The sequence below is a fragment of the Zonotrichia albicollis genome, chromosome 2, assembly GCF_047830755.1.
Source record: "Zonotrichia albicollis isolate bZonAlb1 chromosome 2, bZonAlb1.hap1, whole genome shotgun sequence".
Taxonomy (NCBI): Eukaryota; Metazoa; Chordata; class Aves; order Passeriformes; family Passerellidae; genus Zonotrichia; species Zonotrichia albicollis.
Window position 1 is genome coordinate 2,273,298 of NC_133820.1, and position 15,314 is coordinate 2,288,611.

General features: G+C 37.3%; 1 protein-coding gene across 5 annotated transcripts in view; it reads right to left on the minus strand.

The window, feature by feature from the left end:
• Positions 1-15,314, minus strand: part of EPHA6 (EPH receptor A6) — a 367,730-nt gene that overhangs the window by 334,801 nt on the left and 17,615 nt on the right. For 4 of the 5 annotated variants that reach the window (XM_074531379.1, XM_074531363.1, XM_074531368.1 and 1 more), the window contains exon 2: positions 5,035-5,099. The exons of the other annotated variant lie outside the window; for it this stretch is intronic. In XM_074531379.1, coding sequence (XP_074387480.1) covers positions 5,035-5,099 — 65 coding nt within the window. The remainder of the gene's footprint in view (positions 1-5,034; positions 5,100-15,314) is intronic. 5 annotated transcript variants of the gene reach the window in all.

A 15,314-nucleotide genomic window follows, 5' to 3' on the forward strand; every position in this document is an offset into this window, starting at 1 on the left:
GTATCTGCAACTCCTTTAAGAAAGTCATTTAACTAGATCTTGGATATATCTAATTGTTTAATCTCTGCAGATGGAAATTAATCCCAAAAAACTCACCCCTTGATCTAACCTTTTTCCTCAAAAAACGGCTTGAGTGTCAAAAAGGATTTTAAATATGGCATTGCAGAGGATGGTATCTGATTATGCCCAAATTACAGCTCAAATACGTGACTACCAATATTTTTTCTTAATGTCATCTCTGTAAATTGCCCATATTGTGTGAAAATCTGATTAGCTTCCTTCCCTTCATCCCTGTTAAATGTTCTGACAGCTAAATCCCTACCTTCTATTAAAGTTCCTATTAAAACCACAGCCTGTCTAACACCTCTGAAATTCTGCTGATGAACTTTCACAGATGTAACTTTTCCACAGCTGAACTGCTGTAGAGGTAAAAGAACTTAGATTTTAGATGCTTTTTTTTTTCTAAAATTATGTTTACTGTTTCTCTCTGGGACAGAGTTAATTTCTTTCCAGCTGCCCTTTGGTGTGATGTTTATACTGGTGACCAAAACAGTGCTGAGAAACACCATTGTTTTATTTAGGAAATTGGTATTAAGTATATAACTTCCTTATGTCTATAAATACAGTTCAAAGACAGTCTGCTTAAGGAAATGAATAGTTAAAAATGTTAAGTATTGTAGAAGAATGTTCCAAGAGATATTCCCCCCATCACTTTCTGAGATATTTAAAAGATGAAGGTGAAAATGGATGCAGCTGCATTGAAAGAAATGTTTACAGGCTGGCACAGGAAAACATCAGTGCCATCTGTGACAAACAACCAAGCCATTCAAAACTCTTGTTACCATAAACTACAAAAATGTCTCCTAATTAGCTAAGAATCAGCTAAAAAAAATTGTTGATGAATGCATTTACTGTAAAACAATTATTTTAACAGAGAGGGTAATATAAACAGTCTGGTAGGGAGAAAAACATCAGTACTTTGACAAGATTAGTCTCAAAAAATTCATAACACAGGAAGATCAGTAATACCGAATAATGGCAATTGTTATTAAAAAATAATTAAAATCCTCTATAGAAAGAAGATATTCAAACCAGAATTATTTCCCTGGATAGATTAATTACCAAATGACAAGAAAACTATTCAAATAATTGTGGAAACTCAAGTAGTTTCACTGACAGAGTTGTCAAATAATTTAGAGGACTTCTGGTAGGTTCTTTACTGCTGAGGCCATACATTGTGTCTACTATGACAAATCAAGATAGCTTTTATAAGGCTTTTGGAAATGTAAATGTCTCACAGCGTTGTGCTGTGAGTCACCTTGCCCTCCTTTTAAACTGATCTTTGGAGTGGCTACACACAAGTTGGGCTTGCTCAGCCAGGAGAAGAGAAGGCTGGGGGGGCTTTACAGCACTTTCCAGTGCCTAAAGGGGCCACAAGAGAGCTGGAGAGGGACTTCCACAAGGGCATGGAGCGATATGAGGAGAGCTGATGGCTCTAAACTGAAAGAGAGGAGGTTTGGATTGGACATTGGGAAGAAATGCTTTCCTGGGAGGGTGCTGAGGCCCTGGCACAGGGTGCCCAGAAAAGCTGTGGCTGCCCCATCCCTGGAAGTGTTCAAGGGCAGACTGGATGGTCTGAGGTTTGAGCAGCATCCTGCCCATGGTAGAAACTGGACAATCTCTGAGCTTCATTCCAACCCAAACCCTTTTACAATTCTATGACAGAAATTTATCAGGAGTGGACATGCCTTTATGGCAACAGTGCCCAAACCACAGCTTCTGAGCAAACTTTGCTCACAAAATTGTGTTGCAGTGATTAATGCAATGGGAAATACATAATATATTCACACTGAAGACAGAAGATATCTCAGCAACTGCAGTTGAATAAGGTACCTTATTTTATTACTATTACTGCTAATATGTAAAGGAAGGTTGTGGAACACTGCATTTCAGTTGGACTTTCAGATATTTTTTGTTTCTTTCCCAGTTCCTAACTGAGTCCCCAAGGTCAGCAAACTGACTCTGGTTAGACTGCTGGTTTTTACTTCACACGCCCTTGACACTGCCCATTAGCTCCCATCCACATCCTCTTCTGAAACACATGAACTTGTGTCTTCCCATTTTTTGTACCAATCAAAAAAACCCCAAACCTCTGTTCTATATTTTCAAGGTTATGGAGTGACAGTTTGGTGAGTAAAGATCTCCTTTCATAGCGCGTGCTTTTCCATAAATCAATCGGTCATTTTGAACTACAGCCCAAAGAACAGAGGAAGTATCAGATGTGTCCATTATTAAGGCAGAAATTTTAGACAGCCCATCACTAAGAGGCTAAACTGGAACTCAGTCAACAAAAGTTGATGCTATTGACCTCAGAGATATTAATGTTTTATGCTGCATTTTTGTAGCTCTAAGCACTAAATTTATTACCTGTTCAAAATACAAGGAAAAAAATCTGACACATAAATAAAACACATTTTTAAAAAAAAAAACATTGCATCTCACGCTTCAGGAAGAATGCACAAATAACTGGGAAGAAAATTTTAAAACAAAATCACATATTATATTCCCAAGACATGAATAACACAGGTATCATTGCAGCTCAATGATGACTGAAACTGCTGAAAGTTTACAAATGTTATGTAATGAACCTACTATAAATAAAAAGTCTGGGAGGCAAAGGTTAAGGTTCTGCAAGTTCCAAAAGAACCTCCTGATTTTTTTATCCCACTTCACCCTGGCCTGTTAGTTTAAAATCTCTGAGGCATACTCAATATTACCCAAATCCCAAGCATTATTATTTCAGTTGCTCTTCAATTTAATGAAAACATTCCTCGTGACTGAGTGTGCCAGTAAATTAATGACTTCTGCTAATGTCACAGGCTCAGGAAAACACAGCATCCCACCCTCCTAACATCAAAAATGGTCAGCAGAGCAATAATCATATGTCAATGACATTTTTCTTACACACATAAACACTACACAAACACTTAAGGTTGGATTAAAGTAACACATTAGTTTTCAATAGTATCAGAACAAAAATTTCTTTCAAAAACCACCAACAATACAAAATTTGTTACTCTCCTTCAGGAAACAAGAAAATCCTAATGTGCCCATCATGGGACCAAGCAGATTCTTATCTCTGCAGTGATGATCTCAATCACACCAATGCTTGTGCCATATTCTCGATTATATTAGGATACAAGAATAACTCAGATTAGGTAGCACTGTGGACATAAATCACCATCCCTGGAAATGTCCAAAAAGTGTGTGACTGTGGCATTTGGGGACGAGGTGAACACGGTGGTCTTGGGTTAACAGTGGGACTCAGTGATCTGAAAGGTCTTTTCCCATATAAATGATTCCATGACTTTATGCTACAAACCACTTTTCTGCCCCATATTTACTCTAGCTCCTTTTGTTTTCTCAAATAGCTTTGTACATTTTTGGGAAATATTTTAATAATTTAATCCCAGGTTCTCACTGAAATGTGAACTCCTGTATGTATTCTAGTAAGTGGTGCCAGTTCTTAATATACAGCAGAGATCCTAAGACAGTCAAACCCCTCACGTGGCTGAAAAACTATTGTTTAGGGTATGCATGAGGAGCCAAAAAATACATGTTAGAATAGCTGTGTTTTGAATTAACTTTGCACATGCTTTTGTGTTTGCATACTGTGGCTATTTTGGCATACCTAGAGCTTTTAAGAATTTACACAATAACTGCAATTATATCTTTTGTGCTTTCCTAATGTACTGTGCACTTCAATGGAGCTCATCCCAGTGCTCAAGCAAAACATTCCTCACTGGATTTTCTCATCATGGTAGATGACAGTCCTTACTTTTTGCTAGAGCAAAAATTCCTTGATTCATTTCTCATTGTGGTATATGACAGTATGTACTTTGTCTGGGATTTTTAAAGGAAACAAAAGTTTCAGAATTAGAACTCAGATTGCATGAGACTGCATACAAAATGTAAAACACAGAAGTAACTGTGAGAGATGGAAATTATGCCTAGGAATACAAAGAAAAAGAGTAATCCATAAAATTGAAAACAGGTTGAGATTAAGAAATGTCATATGGCTTGAAATCCCTGAAGGCAAAGACACAGAAGGCATTTTACAAAATGGATTATTAAGGTGCTGAGGGTAGACAGTTTCTACTTCCTTCTGGAACAGAACATGGCAAATAAAATGACTGAAAATGGAACAAGATGTTTCTCTCAGAAAAACAGTATTTTCTGAGCTCATTTCAGAGAAGCAAGTAATTATATGCCTCATACACAAGAATCAGGAGATAACGCAAGCTAGTTTAAAATAAGTGATACACAGTATGTACACTGACATCAGAACTACAAGCTGATGCAGAACACATTAAATGCTCCAGAACAGTGCATCTTACTTTACAAGTGAAGCTCCAAATGCCCCTGAAACTCTGTGACATGCATTAGCTGAGTGGAAAGAAAAAAAAAAAAATACCAGGTTCTGAAAGTGCAGCCACTGGCCAAGCACTGATGGTTGAACTTTAGAGAGTAAAAATGCTGCTCTACCCCATGCTCACTGTCCCCAAGGATAAGAGACACTATTAATGTTTTCATTCTTCTGATTTAGGCCATCTGATGCCATATTACCAAACACTAAAGTCCATACTGGCTCTTACTTAAACCATAAATTTTTTGTTCCAATTTGCAAAACAGAAATTTATTTTTCCTTTTATTTCACAAAAAAAAAAAAAGAGTTGTATTTTTTTTTACATTCTTGCAGCATAGTAATTTTTTAATATGAAATTTTATTATGCATAACAGTTAGCATTGGATTTAAAGTTAGATAGATACTTAGTATTCAGAAAAGCAAAAGAGGAACATAATAATGTGTACTCATGTCATTCTTGCATCTCTAATTCTTACTCACAACACAGGCAGCTCCAGTCCCAAGAACAACTAAAATTTTTCAGACAAGTCTATATTGGAAGAATATCCACTTACAGAGTCAGAATGCCAAAATCCAGACCAAAACCAACAAAATGGTGAGAGACTTACCCCATTTAAGGGAAATGTTTTCCATCCTAGTTCTCCCAGGGCAGTTGTAGTATCTAGTAACACAACTGAAAATGGAAAAAGAAATGGTGATGTGGTATTCCTTGGATTAGACATAGCAAAATATTAAAACAGGAAGGACTGAACTTGCCATGTTAGCCAGGTTCACTTGGGCTTTCATTTCATACCTAAAAAAGTCTCAAAACTCATAAAAAGCCGTAAATCTCTTGCAGAAATCACTGCCAAATCACAGTACATGACTGATATTTAACCACTAAAAGATGCCTGATCAAACATGCACATTCCTGCCATCCCTTGCCTGGAAAACTGGAAAATCTGCAGCATTAAAGCTAATAAAATGCATAGTTTCAAAAGTAAGATTTTTTAAATGAAACCCATAAACCTCCCAGAAATAAAGTTATTCAATTTACAAATTGAGAACACAGAAAGACAAACAACATCAGTTTCTCTCTTGGATGGAGTACTACAGTATCAGTATCTGCTGAGTGTATTTTGCATCACTTCTGTCATATTCATGTTGGGTTTTTTGATATAAGATAGAATGCGTGTTATTGTATATTACAAAATGTTTCTGCATTATTTTGATGTTAAATTACACTAACTTCCTTTTTTACTTCCATTCCCTGATGCTAAACAAAATATACACAGCACATGAGACATTTTACCCACAGGTACTACTGCCCTCTAATGGAATTGTTTCATCCGACCCTCTAACTTCAGAAATCTGTATTGGGATTTAAACACAAAATTAAGTATTATACAGGGCAGTTTATTTTAATTATTGAGTGATGTGTTTTGATTGCTGAGTTCCTCCTTACAGCCCACTAATTTCAGCTCTTATTTGAATGGTTAAATGATGGAGAAAAATAATTAAGCAATTAATTTGAAATGTGACCTTACTATCCACACATTTGTGGGGTCTATATTGCTGTGTGCTACCTTCTACCTCTTGTCTGTCGAAATAATCAATGTACAGCTCTCTCTCATGTGTTTATAGCAGCAGCAGAAGTCAGGTCATGTTTTTCTGCCTTATGGAAAAGGCACCTTGGCGTGGACACTGAACTTGGAACTGTGTTAGAGGGAACCTGAGCCAGCATCTTCCCTTCTCTTTTGTACCAGTGACACTTGGAGCTGCTCTGCCTTTGAATGGGTGCTGACTTCTAACCTGAAACTGAAGTTTGCTGTCTCGTCAACAGACTTACAGGCAAGTAAAATACTCAACATAAACCACAGAAAAGCTTAATGTTTATGTGAAGAAATAATGATATTTTAAAAATACATTCAACAAACGGGGGTATTCTGCTCTCCACTTCCTCACCACTTCACTGTATGAAGCTTTGTGAATAATATGAGTAAAAATTAATAACTTTTTACAATCCCTATTTTACTTTAAAAAAGGGTCACTATTTTCATTGAGATTATTTGCTGTCTTTTATATGATTTACAGCTGTCATAGTATTTTCTATTTGTGTCAGGCTACCATGCTCTTGTGGAAGAGTCAAAAAAAGCATCTTCTCACTTGACATTCGATGCAGCAGTTTCCTGTGTAAAACTTTTAAGTTGATTATAATTGGGGATCTGTTACCTCCAAAGGAAAAAAAAAAAAAACCAAAAAAAGAGTTTACACATATCTTTTTCATAGAGGACTACCTGCTCAGCATGTTTCTGAGAATATTTCATTTCATCCTAGGTGTTTGTTTTCTTCTTACCATCTCTCCCCCCATCTTCTCTCCCCCCAGAAAACAAGGCCTATTTGTTATGTACTTTGTTTTCAGCTGAATTTCAAATTACATCTTGCTCTTTGTCAAGTGCTATTCCTACAAACCTGCAGGGAGAAATAAATATTTCTCTGAGCAGCATTAATTAGGGTTTGAAGTGTCATTTCAGTTTTACAATTTTTGTGGTAGCAAAACTGCGATTTAATAAACATCATCTAGGTATTCAAAAATTAATACTTCTGTGGAACAAGACCCAAAATACAGAAAGGAAAACTAATTCATTTCTTCAGTGGAGCCTGAATTAATTAATTCCTTGCCTGAATTAATCAAGTACTACCTGAAGGCTCAAAGCTATACATTAAAAAAATTAAAAACCTAGAGTAAATTCATCACTGAAAGTATATTAAGTTTAGATTTAGTTGAGCCATGATCTAATAATATTCCCCATACACATTTACCAAATGATCCCCAATGAGTAATTGAGTTCTGTTAAAATACAATTTTTGATACATTTGACATACCAAGGCTCTTGAATGCTCACACATTCTCACCTGTAGCTACCAAATCTGTAAGAACTGGCAAAATCAAACCACTTGGAGAATTCTCTAACTAGAGGATTCAAACCACCAAATAACTGCTAACACGAACTGGAATGGTATCACCTTCAGGGTCAGAAATAAAAGTCATAAAAATTAAAAGACTGTCCTTCCAACAGCACTTGTATTATAAGACATAAAATAATTATCAATCAAAAATGTGCAAATACTGAAATATCAAGTAAACCTTATGCTTATGCCAAAGAAACACAAACTCCAGTGAAGCTGTGGATTGAACAGAGTCTGCTATTCAAATGAGGACATGGATAAAGCAATAAAATCCTCGAGCACTTCAGAGGTTTGGAGATATCTACATGCTAGACTTCAGTGTGGGACAGAGACACCCAAGGTATGTTTAAATGAGGGGATGAAGAAGCAGCACAGCCCTGGTGGCAGACAAATCTGCACTGCCATTTTCTATGGCAGAAAATCCCTCTGCCAAAGAGCTCCAGGCTAGGAGGGACTGCCAGCATGCAAACATCTGAATTACACTGAATTACAGACAGGACTGGGGGCTTCCCTTCTGCCATCAGGACACGGAAAGTTCCAAAAGAACTGGAAATTCATATGCCAAGAGACTAAAAAAAGATGGTGGGCACCACTCTTATGATGCTGATAATGAGAAAATTCCCTAAAAAGCTAATGGGATCACAAAGTCATAGTTATTGACCCTTGTCCCTACATTTACTTATTTATGCTCCTTTGTATGCCATAAAAAGCTCCATCCTTCTTAAAAAAAAAATGAAAAGTGTCCATTATGGACGAGCCATTAGCTGCCAGCAGAAACAGAAGTGTCTGGAACCACTGCAGTATTTTACGGGAAAAGCTCTGAGTACACTGGTTGAGACTCAGCAATGTTATTGACATTTGTGACACCCAACCTCCACTTTTAGCAGGCACTTTTCTGAGGTGATGGCTCTAAAACTTGCACAGGGAACAAGAGTTTAGGTCTGCCAGTACAAAGTCATGGCACGATTCAAAATGAACTCAAAGACCCTTTTAAAAAACTCAGATTCAGCACTTGAATATCCTTTCTTAAATAACTGAACTGGGGATTCTAACACTTCCATAATAATATACAGACTTGAACATCCATCTGCAAGCCTATTGCTTAATTACTTGGACATTTCATTCTTAGAAGAGTTTAGGGGTTTTTTTCCAGCACATACTTTAATATATATTATTATTACTCATTATGTCTTATTGAGCTTCAGTTTCCTTTTTTCTGGACACTATCTTACACTGCTATTATTAGACTTTACAACTGAAATTAATCTTTTCAGAGGTTTTACCTAGTCCCAAGGAAACTGTTTTACCTAAAATTACGACGAGCAGAGCTCCAAGGACTGACAGGCTGGAATTTTAATTTTCATTCCAAAACACTCTTCTAAAGATGAACTCTGCCATTTTGTCTGTACAACCAAGGAAAAAAGCCCTCCAAATATTCATTTCACCAGTATCTTTTCTTCTTCTTTTTACACATCTCCAGACAGGGTATGTGTGAATTAACACAATTAATACAGGATTTTGGCCAACTTTATTGAATCACAGTCTGATATTGGTTCACCCAGCTCGATCTGCTCATTTTAAACATTTCACTGTTACCTCTAGAGTGGGTAAGCCAAAGATTTGCAAGGAAAGCAGAGCAATACACAGACATTCCTTTCTGAAGACAGCACTAAAATTCAGGAACATCTCATCTGTACCACGGAAAAGTTTCAGTATCTTCCAGCAAGGCAGGGAGGCATTACAGATGACCCCCAGAAATGGGCAAAATTGGCAGCTTTTTTTGTCCCTGAGAACTTTATTATTGACTGCAAAGTTCATATTTATAAGGCAAACACAGAGAGCTTTTAAAGTCTCTCACTTCCAGCCCTCAAGAGAGTTGCTGCTGTCTTCTGAAGTGTCTGTATTTTCGTTCAGGTTTAATGTTTTTTTTTTTTAATTTTTAAAAAGAGGATCACATGCAGTTTTCTGAAATCATTCCTTTTAACAATATGTATTAAGAGTCCTGGCTATTTTTATATCCTATTTATATATCCAGGGTCACATTAGCCTATTTTTTTTTTGCTGCAGCATTGTGCTTATAGGCTGTTACTACTCTACAACATCACTGTCCTGTACAGATTCACTCCTTTTCACCATTATATTTTTCAGTTTGGATTAAATTTCTACTCTTGAATGTACAAAGATCCATTGGTTTATACTAAAACAAATTTTATTTGCAAGGGCTGACCTTTACCAAGTGATAAAGGCTCCTCCCTGTCTACACATCCTCTTTCTGTCTTTATTTACTGCTCTTTTGTCAGGTATTGAGTTTATATTTATTTTCCTGTTACTAATTAAAAATGTTAGAATACTGAATGTTGTATTATGAATATCTCAAATTCTGTGATTTAACAGTCACTAAAACTACTTTAAGGCTTCCAAGACCTCAGGGGTTTTTCCTAAACCCATTTAGTAAAAAAAAAAAAAAACTGAAGCTTTTTACTGTCAGAAGACTCTATCACATTCTGTTATAATAGAAAAAAATCTCAACATATTACTGCTGGGGCTTGTCTGCCTGAGGAAGACAGAAAGAAGGGGATATGCAATATGCAAGTTACCTTGGTAATTAACGTGCAATCAACTGGGAAAAAATATTTAAATGCTTGGTTTTATGACCTGGCCTGTTTTCCATAAACCAAATAAACTGGCATTCGTTATACACATACCAATTGAATCCTTTTCCATAATTTTCATTATTTTGCATTCAACAGCTATCTGGTTTAGGCAAGATTAATGAGATGCAGTAATAAAGTATGAGGAGCACCTGTCTAGATAGCAATTGTGCCAGGCAAGTGTACAGGAGTCACAGCAAATCGGAGAGTAAACAAAGTATTGACAATGCTGTTTGCCTGAGATAAGCGGGATTAGAGCCAGCAAAATAGAGAGACTAATCCTCCCACCCTGCTCAACATTTCCAAGAGTTTTATGTCAGACTGCAGGAAAATCCTTGCTACCCCACAGTGGTGAAGAAGAGGGAGAGCTGTGACTAATTGGGAAGCTGGGGAATCTCCACTCCAGGAGCCTTTAAAGACACCTTGAACACTGTCAGGCCTGGTTTCTGCATAATCTCCTGTTGCCTTGGGGCACAGCAGAGGAGATAAATGACTTCTCCAAATGTGAGTTTTATAAAAATCTAGTTACCTGGTTAATGGGGCTTCCCTTTTCTTTTCAAACCACAACTCTAACACCTACGCTTTTCCAGTATTCCTGAATTCCCCGAGTCCCCAAACTCATTAAATTTACCATCAGTAGCCCAGAGATGTTCTCAGCCAATTCTTTAAGGACTCTTGGAAGAGAACTATGTACACCAGATGGGGAGTACTTCATATTCGTCATATTTTATGAAAAAATCACTAATTTTTGATTTTCACAATTTCAAACACATTATTTTCTGCCTTTTTCGAAAAATAGTTCAATACCATTCACACAAATATTTTTATTCATAATACAGTAGAAAAATTCCCATTATCATGAATTATTATTCATGATAATGGGAATTTTAATAATAATGATAATGATATTCCTGATTATTCATTATGAATTATTATCATATATAAAAATTCCGATTATCATGAGTGTTGTGAGACTTGGGCATTTACCTAATATACTTTTTATTTTCAGTTTTCCACACTACCTTTTTTCTAACATGTGCTAATTTCCACATGTATCCTCTCTTTGCTATTGATGAGAAATGTTTATATTTCTAGTTTCTGCTTTCATATTACCTGCAATGTAGACTGAGCTGTTATCTAAAACTGGCCTTTTTTTACTGATCAGTGATTTCTAATCAAGAACTTTTAAAAGGAATTTCCCCTTTCACCTTTCTTATTCTCATATTTGCACACTCACACAGACACTTTTAAAATTCCCTTCTGATGAATGAGAACTGGCCAGAATAATTTTTCATGTACTAAACCCAACATCCCATTCATGATACTTTCATCTTGTCAGTGCTAAGAAATTTGCAACATTATTAGATGGGGTTATATTGGATAAATGCCTGTCTTTTTCTTGGTACTGTTTTACTCCATTACACAAGGTCTCCAGAGAGAATCTTCAAAACCCAATTCCCCCAAATCACCATTTTTCTTTCCATATATTACATAGATGCTTAAGGAATGATTTCCCCTCTTCTCTCATTTGATTCAGTTATGTGTTTCAGTCTTACTGTTTCCTACCACTTCCTGATAGATATAATTTGAGATCTTGTGGCTCTGAGAAAACAAGATTAAAACAAATAATAGCTCTTTTGGGGGAAAAAAGAAAAGCTACCACAGCTACTGCTCACCTTTCACATTCAACCTTTCTTCCTAGAACACATTCTTACCTGTTTCTTAGGAAGTTCATTTTTTAAATTAAATTAAAATTTATCATATTACAGAGCCAACAAAAGGATCCTTTCCATATGCATGTTCTCCTCAGAGGAGAAGAAGAAGGCTGCTGTAACCCTACTGCTCCATCTCTCTCTGGAATGGAAACCAACACTCATACCCAAGGCTTCTGTTTTACTGCACCCTTTTTTCATACTTTCTTCCATTCTCACGTTAAAAATCAACATGAACCCCTTTATTCTCATGTTGTATCATTATTAGCATTGCAGACCCCTCAGTTACATCACTTACACCTGTCTCTCTGAAAGCAGGATTTAGAAGCAGATTTTTTTTTAACAATTGGCAAGCTCTAAGTTAACTTCAGGATTTAAAGTTTCCCGTCACAAACATATTTTAACAAGAGCATTTTTCCTCCCTTACCAATGCCATTTCACTGTAAAATAAGCAACTGCAACAGTTTAAACACCTATCAAAATATCTGATAATAAATTACTGTAACTTACAATTTATAAATATGTAAAACAGAGTTATTTTCAATAAATATGAATCCTTCTGCACCCAAAAGAAATAACAGTAAAATTTTGCGTTCTTTTCCTTTCCACTATTTTAATCCCAGTCTATAACTCCAGAAAAGATATCAAAGTGGGGAGAGAAATTCAAAAATGTATCAGTTAAAAGAATGTAATAACAGTCAATAAAAGATTCAGTCTTCCCCAGTAAGGTGGATTCCAAGTTTTATTTCACAGATACCAAATGAAGCCTTGGAAATCCACTTGATACATTCAGTGGCACCAAGTGCATAGAGAAAATCTGTCAGTGCAGAAACACGTGACAATTTCTGCACTGAAATCTTTCTAGGATAACAGCTGCAATTCCAAATTGTATATGGCTAGATCTTAACTACTTCTTCTGCCACCCAGCAGGTTATTTTGCTCTAGGACAGCTGTAAACATTTCCTATTTTGAGGTCTCACATAGGCACTTGCTTCTCCCATGTGAGTCTTACTCATCAGCACAAGAAAAAATAAAACTACTGAGATAAAAAGAAAGCATTCTCACATCCAAAATAAATGGGCTTACCTCAGAAAAAGATGAGGCCCCAGGTTTTCCTCAGGTAATTGTGGAATGGAAAATGAGTAGGTAATGTCCTGCCTCTCCTAGCCTGGTACGGAGCTTTTTCCCCCAAGAGCAGCCTCAGAGTGATTTCAAAGTGATTTAGTTGCTCAGTGCACTTTCAAGGGGAAGGCAAGGCAGGAGCAGGCTGTGAAACGCTCAGCTCAGCCGGGAGGGAGAGCTCCTGGTTTGCAATGCACCAGAGGGGCCGAGCTCTGCAATGTCAGCCCTGCAGGACAGGCAGCACAGAACCGAGGCAGGCACAGGCAGATTGCTCTGCTTTAATGCGCTCCTCACAAAGAATGAGATGGGGAAAAAGGAGTTTAGATACCAGGGAAACAATCTGTTCTTACCACTGACTCAGCTTTAAGGTACTCCTTTACAGCAGAGATTGCGGTTAAAATGGAGTGAGATAAATTAATGCTGTTCACAGCTCCAGAAAACACCACCAGACCTGTATTATTTTTCTATGTTTTTGGTTTCACATGGGTAATACAAAAAGATCAAGAGCTAACTCTGATAAAAAGAGGCATCACAAAATGATGATAGGAGCCCAGCTGCCCTAGTTCATAATTTTCATTCTGCCTTGAAAATACTAATTGATATTCAATTCACCATCATGTTCATGTCAACAGTAGATTACTGGGCAGCATTTCCTAAATGAACACGAATACCTGACAGTTTTGTCAGCCCTGTTTATTAACCTAAGTATATCTTCATTAGGGAAATTAGAAACAACTGAAAATCAGACAAACATATTTATCCTTCCACTGGTAAATGACTTGTGTGTTGAAGCCAATTCTCTTAGGTTGGGACTAATGCTAAACTTAATATTCTTCACTTTGCTGGTAACCTGCATTCTTACAAGCAATTTCTTTTATGTCTTTTACTGTAATACTTGTATTGGGTGGTGATAAAATGAACAAAATGTTAATATCACAACATCCATAAGTGAAAAAATAAAACCCCAACTTATCAAAGCTTTAGAGAAATTATAGCAATACCTATACCTAACAGTCAGCCAAACTAATTATGAAGTTAATAACTCATGGCTTATGCTCCTATACTGCATAATTTTTGGGACTTCCTCTTCAAGGGGCATACAAACTTCCTCTGGAGTTCATGGACATAATCAAAGCCACCTTAGGCACCCATTGCTCCTTACCATGCTCTGATCCAAAGACACAGCCTGTCTAATAGTAAAGAATGAAAAGGCATTGCAAAGGTTTGCTCCCTTTTCCTAATGCATACCTGGAAAGGTTGATACAGAAATACCTTTCAACCTCATAATCTGTCTCTTTTTAAGAGGAGCCAGAAGTGTGGAGTGTTCCACAGCAGTCCCTTGAAAGAAAGCAGTTTTAAAGAGAACATCTGATAATGTCACAAAGAGGGACTGAGAGGACAGATGGCCACTGCTTACTCAAGTAGTCACTTAATAACCATAATGAAAAGTTAGCAGTTTGGTGGCGCAGAGGAACAGAACAGACAAATCTTTGGAGAGAAACAAAGGCTGAAGCAACTCAAGCTTGTGCTTGACTGGCAGCACAGCCCCATGAAGAGTTGTTTGAGAATCTCTGGCTCAAGCATTAAGACAAAGGTCCAGTCCAGGATTCTTGGCAGGGAGGATGGTGTGTTCAGAGCTGCAGAGCTGCTTCAGACATGCTGAGGGCAAGAACTGGGAGTCTGAAGCCCTCACATGGGCAAATCAGACATGGAAACAACAGTCAGGGAAGTTCCAGACATGAGACAGGAAGGAGGTTTCTTCTGTACTGCACAGACCCACCAAATGAACCACCATAACTCTTTACACCATTCTCTCACCATCTTCTATTATTTCTGTAGTTCAGCCTAACTTTTTAACTCCAGCAACTAAATCCAAGTTTACCCACATCCAGTTCATATTTTTGCATCATGAAAAATGAAATGGGGTCACCCTTATTTTGCAGGCAGAAAAACTACAATGCAGAAAGCAAAGCAAACATCCAGCCCAGAAATGGCAGATCCTGACTTGCCTGATTTTCCCAGCCAACAGCAAAGTTCAACTTGTCTCTTAGAAGCGGTGCAGAGGGTGAGAAAGCACAGCTGCTTTCAATGCCCATCTGTTGCAGAGCTGTACTCTGAAGTACCACTCAGAATTCATCCACAAGACATACAAATGGGCTTACAGAAGCGACAGGACATTTATTATTATCCACTCCAGACCTATGGCATTGCCACACAAACAGGATGAAGTTAGTATTTCCTAGTAAAACAGTAAGACATGATCCCTGATCTCCCTACCGCTCCAGTGTCTTGGTTTGGGCTGGGATAGAGTTTCTTTTCTTCTTAGCACCTGGTGCAGGGCTTTGTTTTGGATTTAGTATGAGAATAACAAAGGTAACACAGCAATGTTTGGGTTGTTGCTGGGTGATGCTCACCCCAAGTTCAGGACTTTTCAAGCTCTCATGCTCTGCCAGT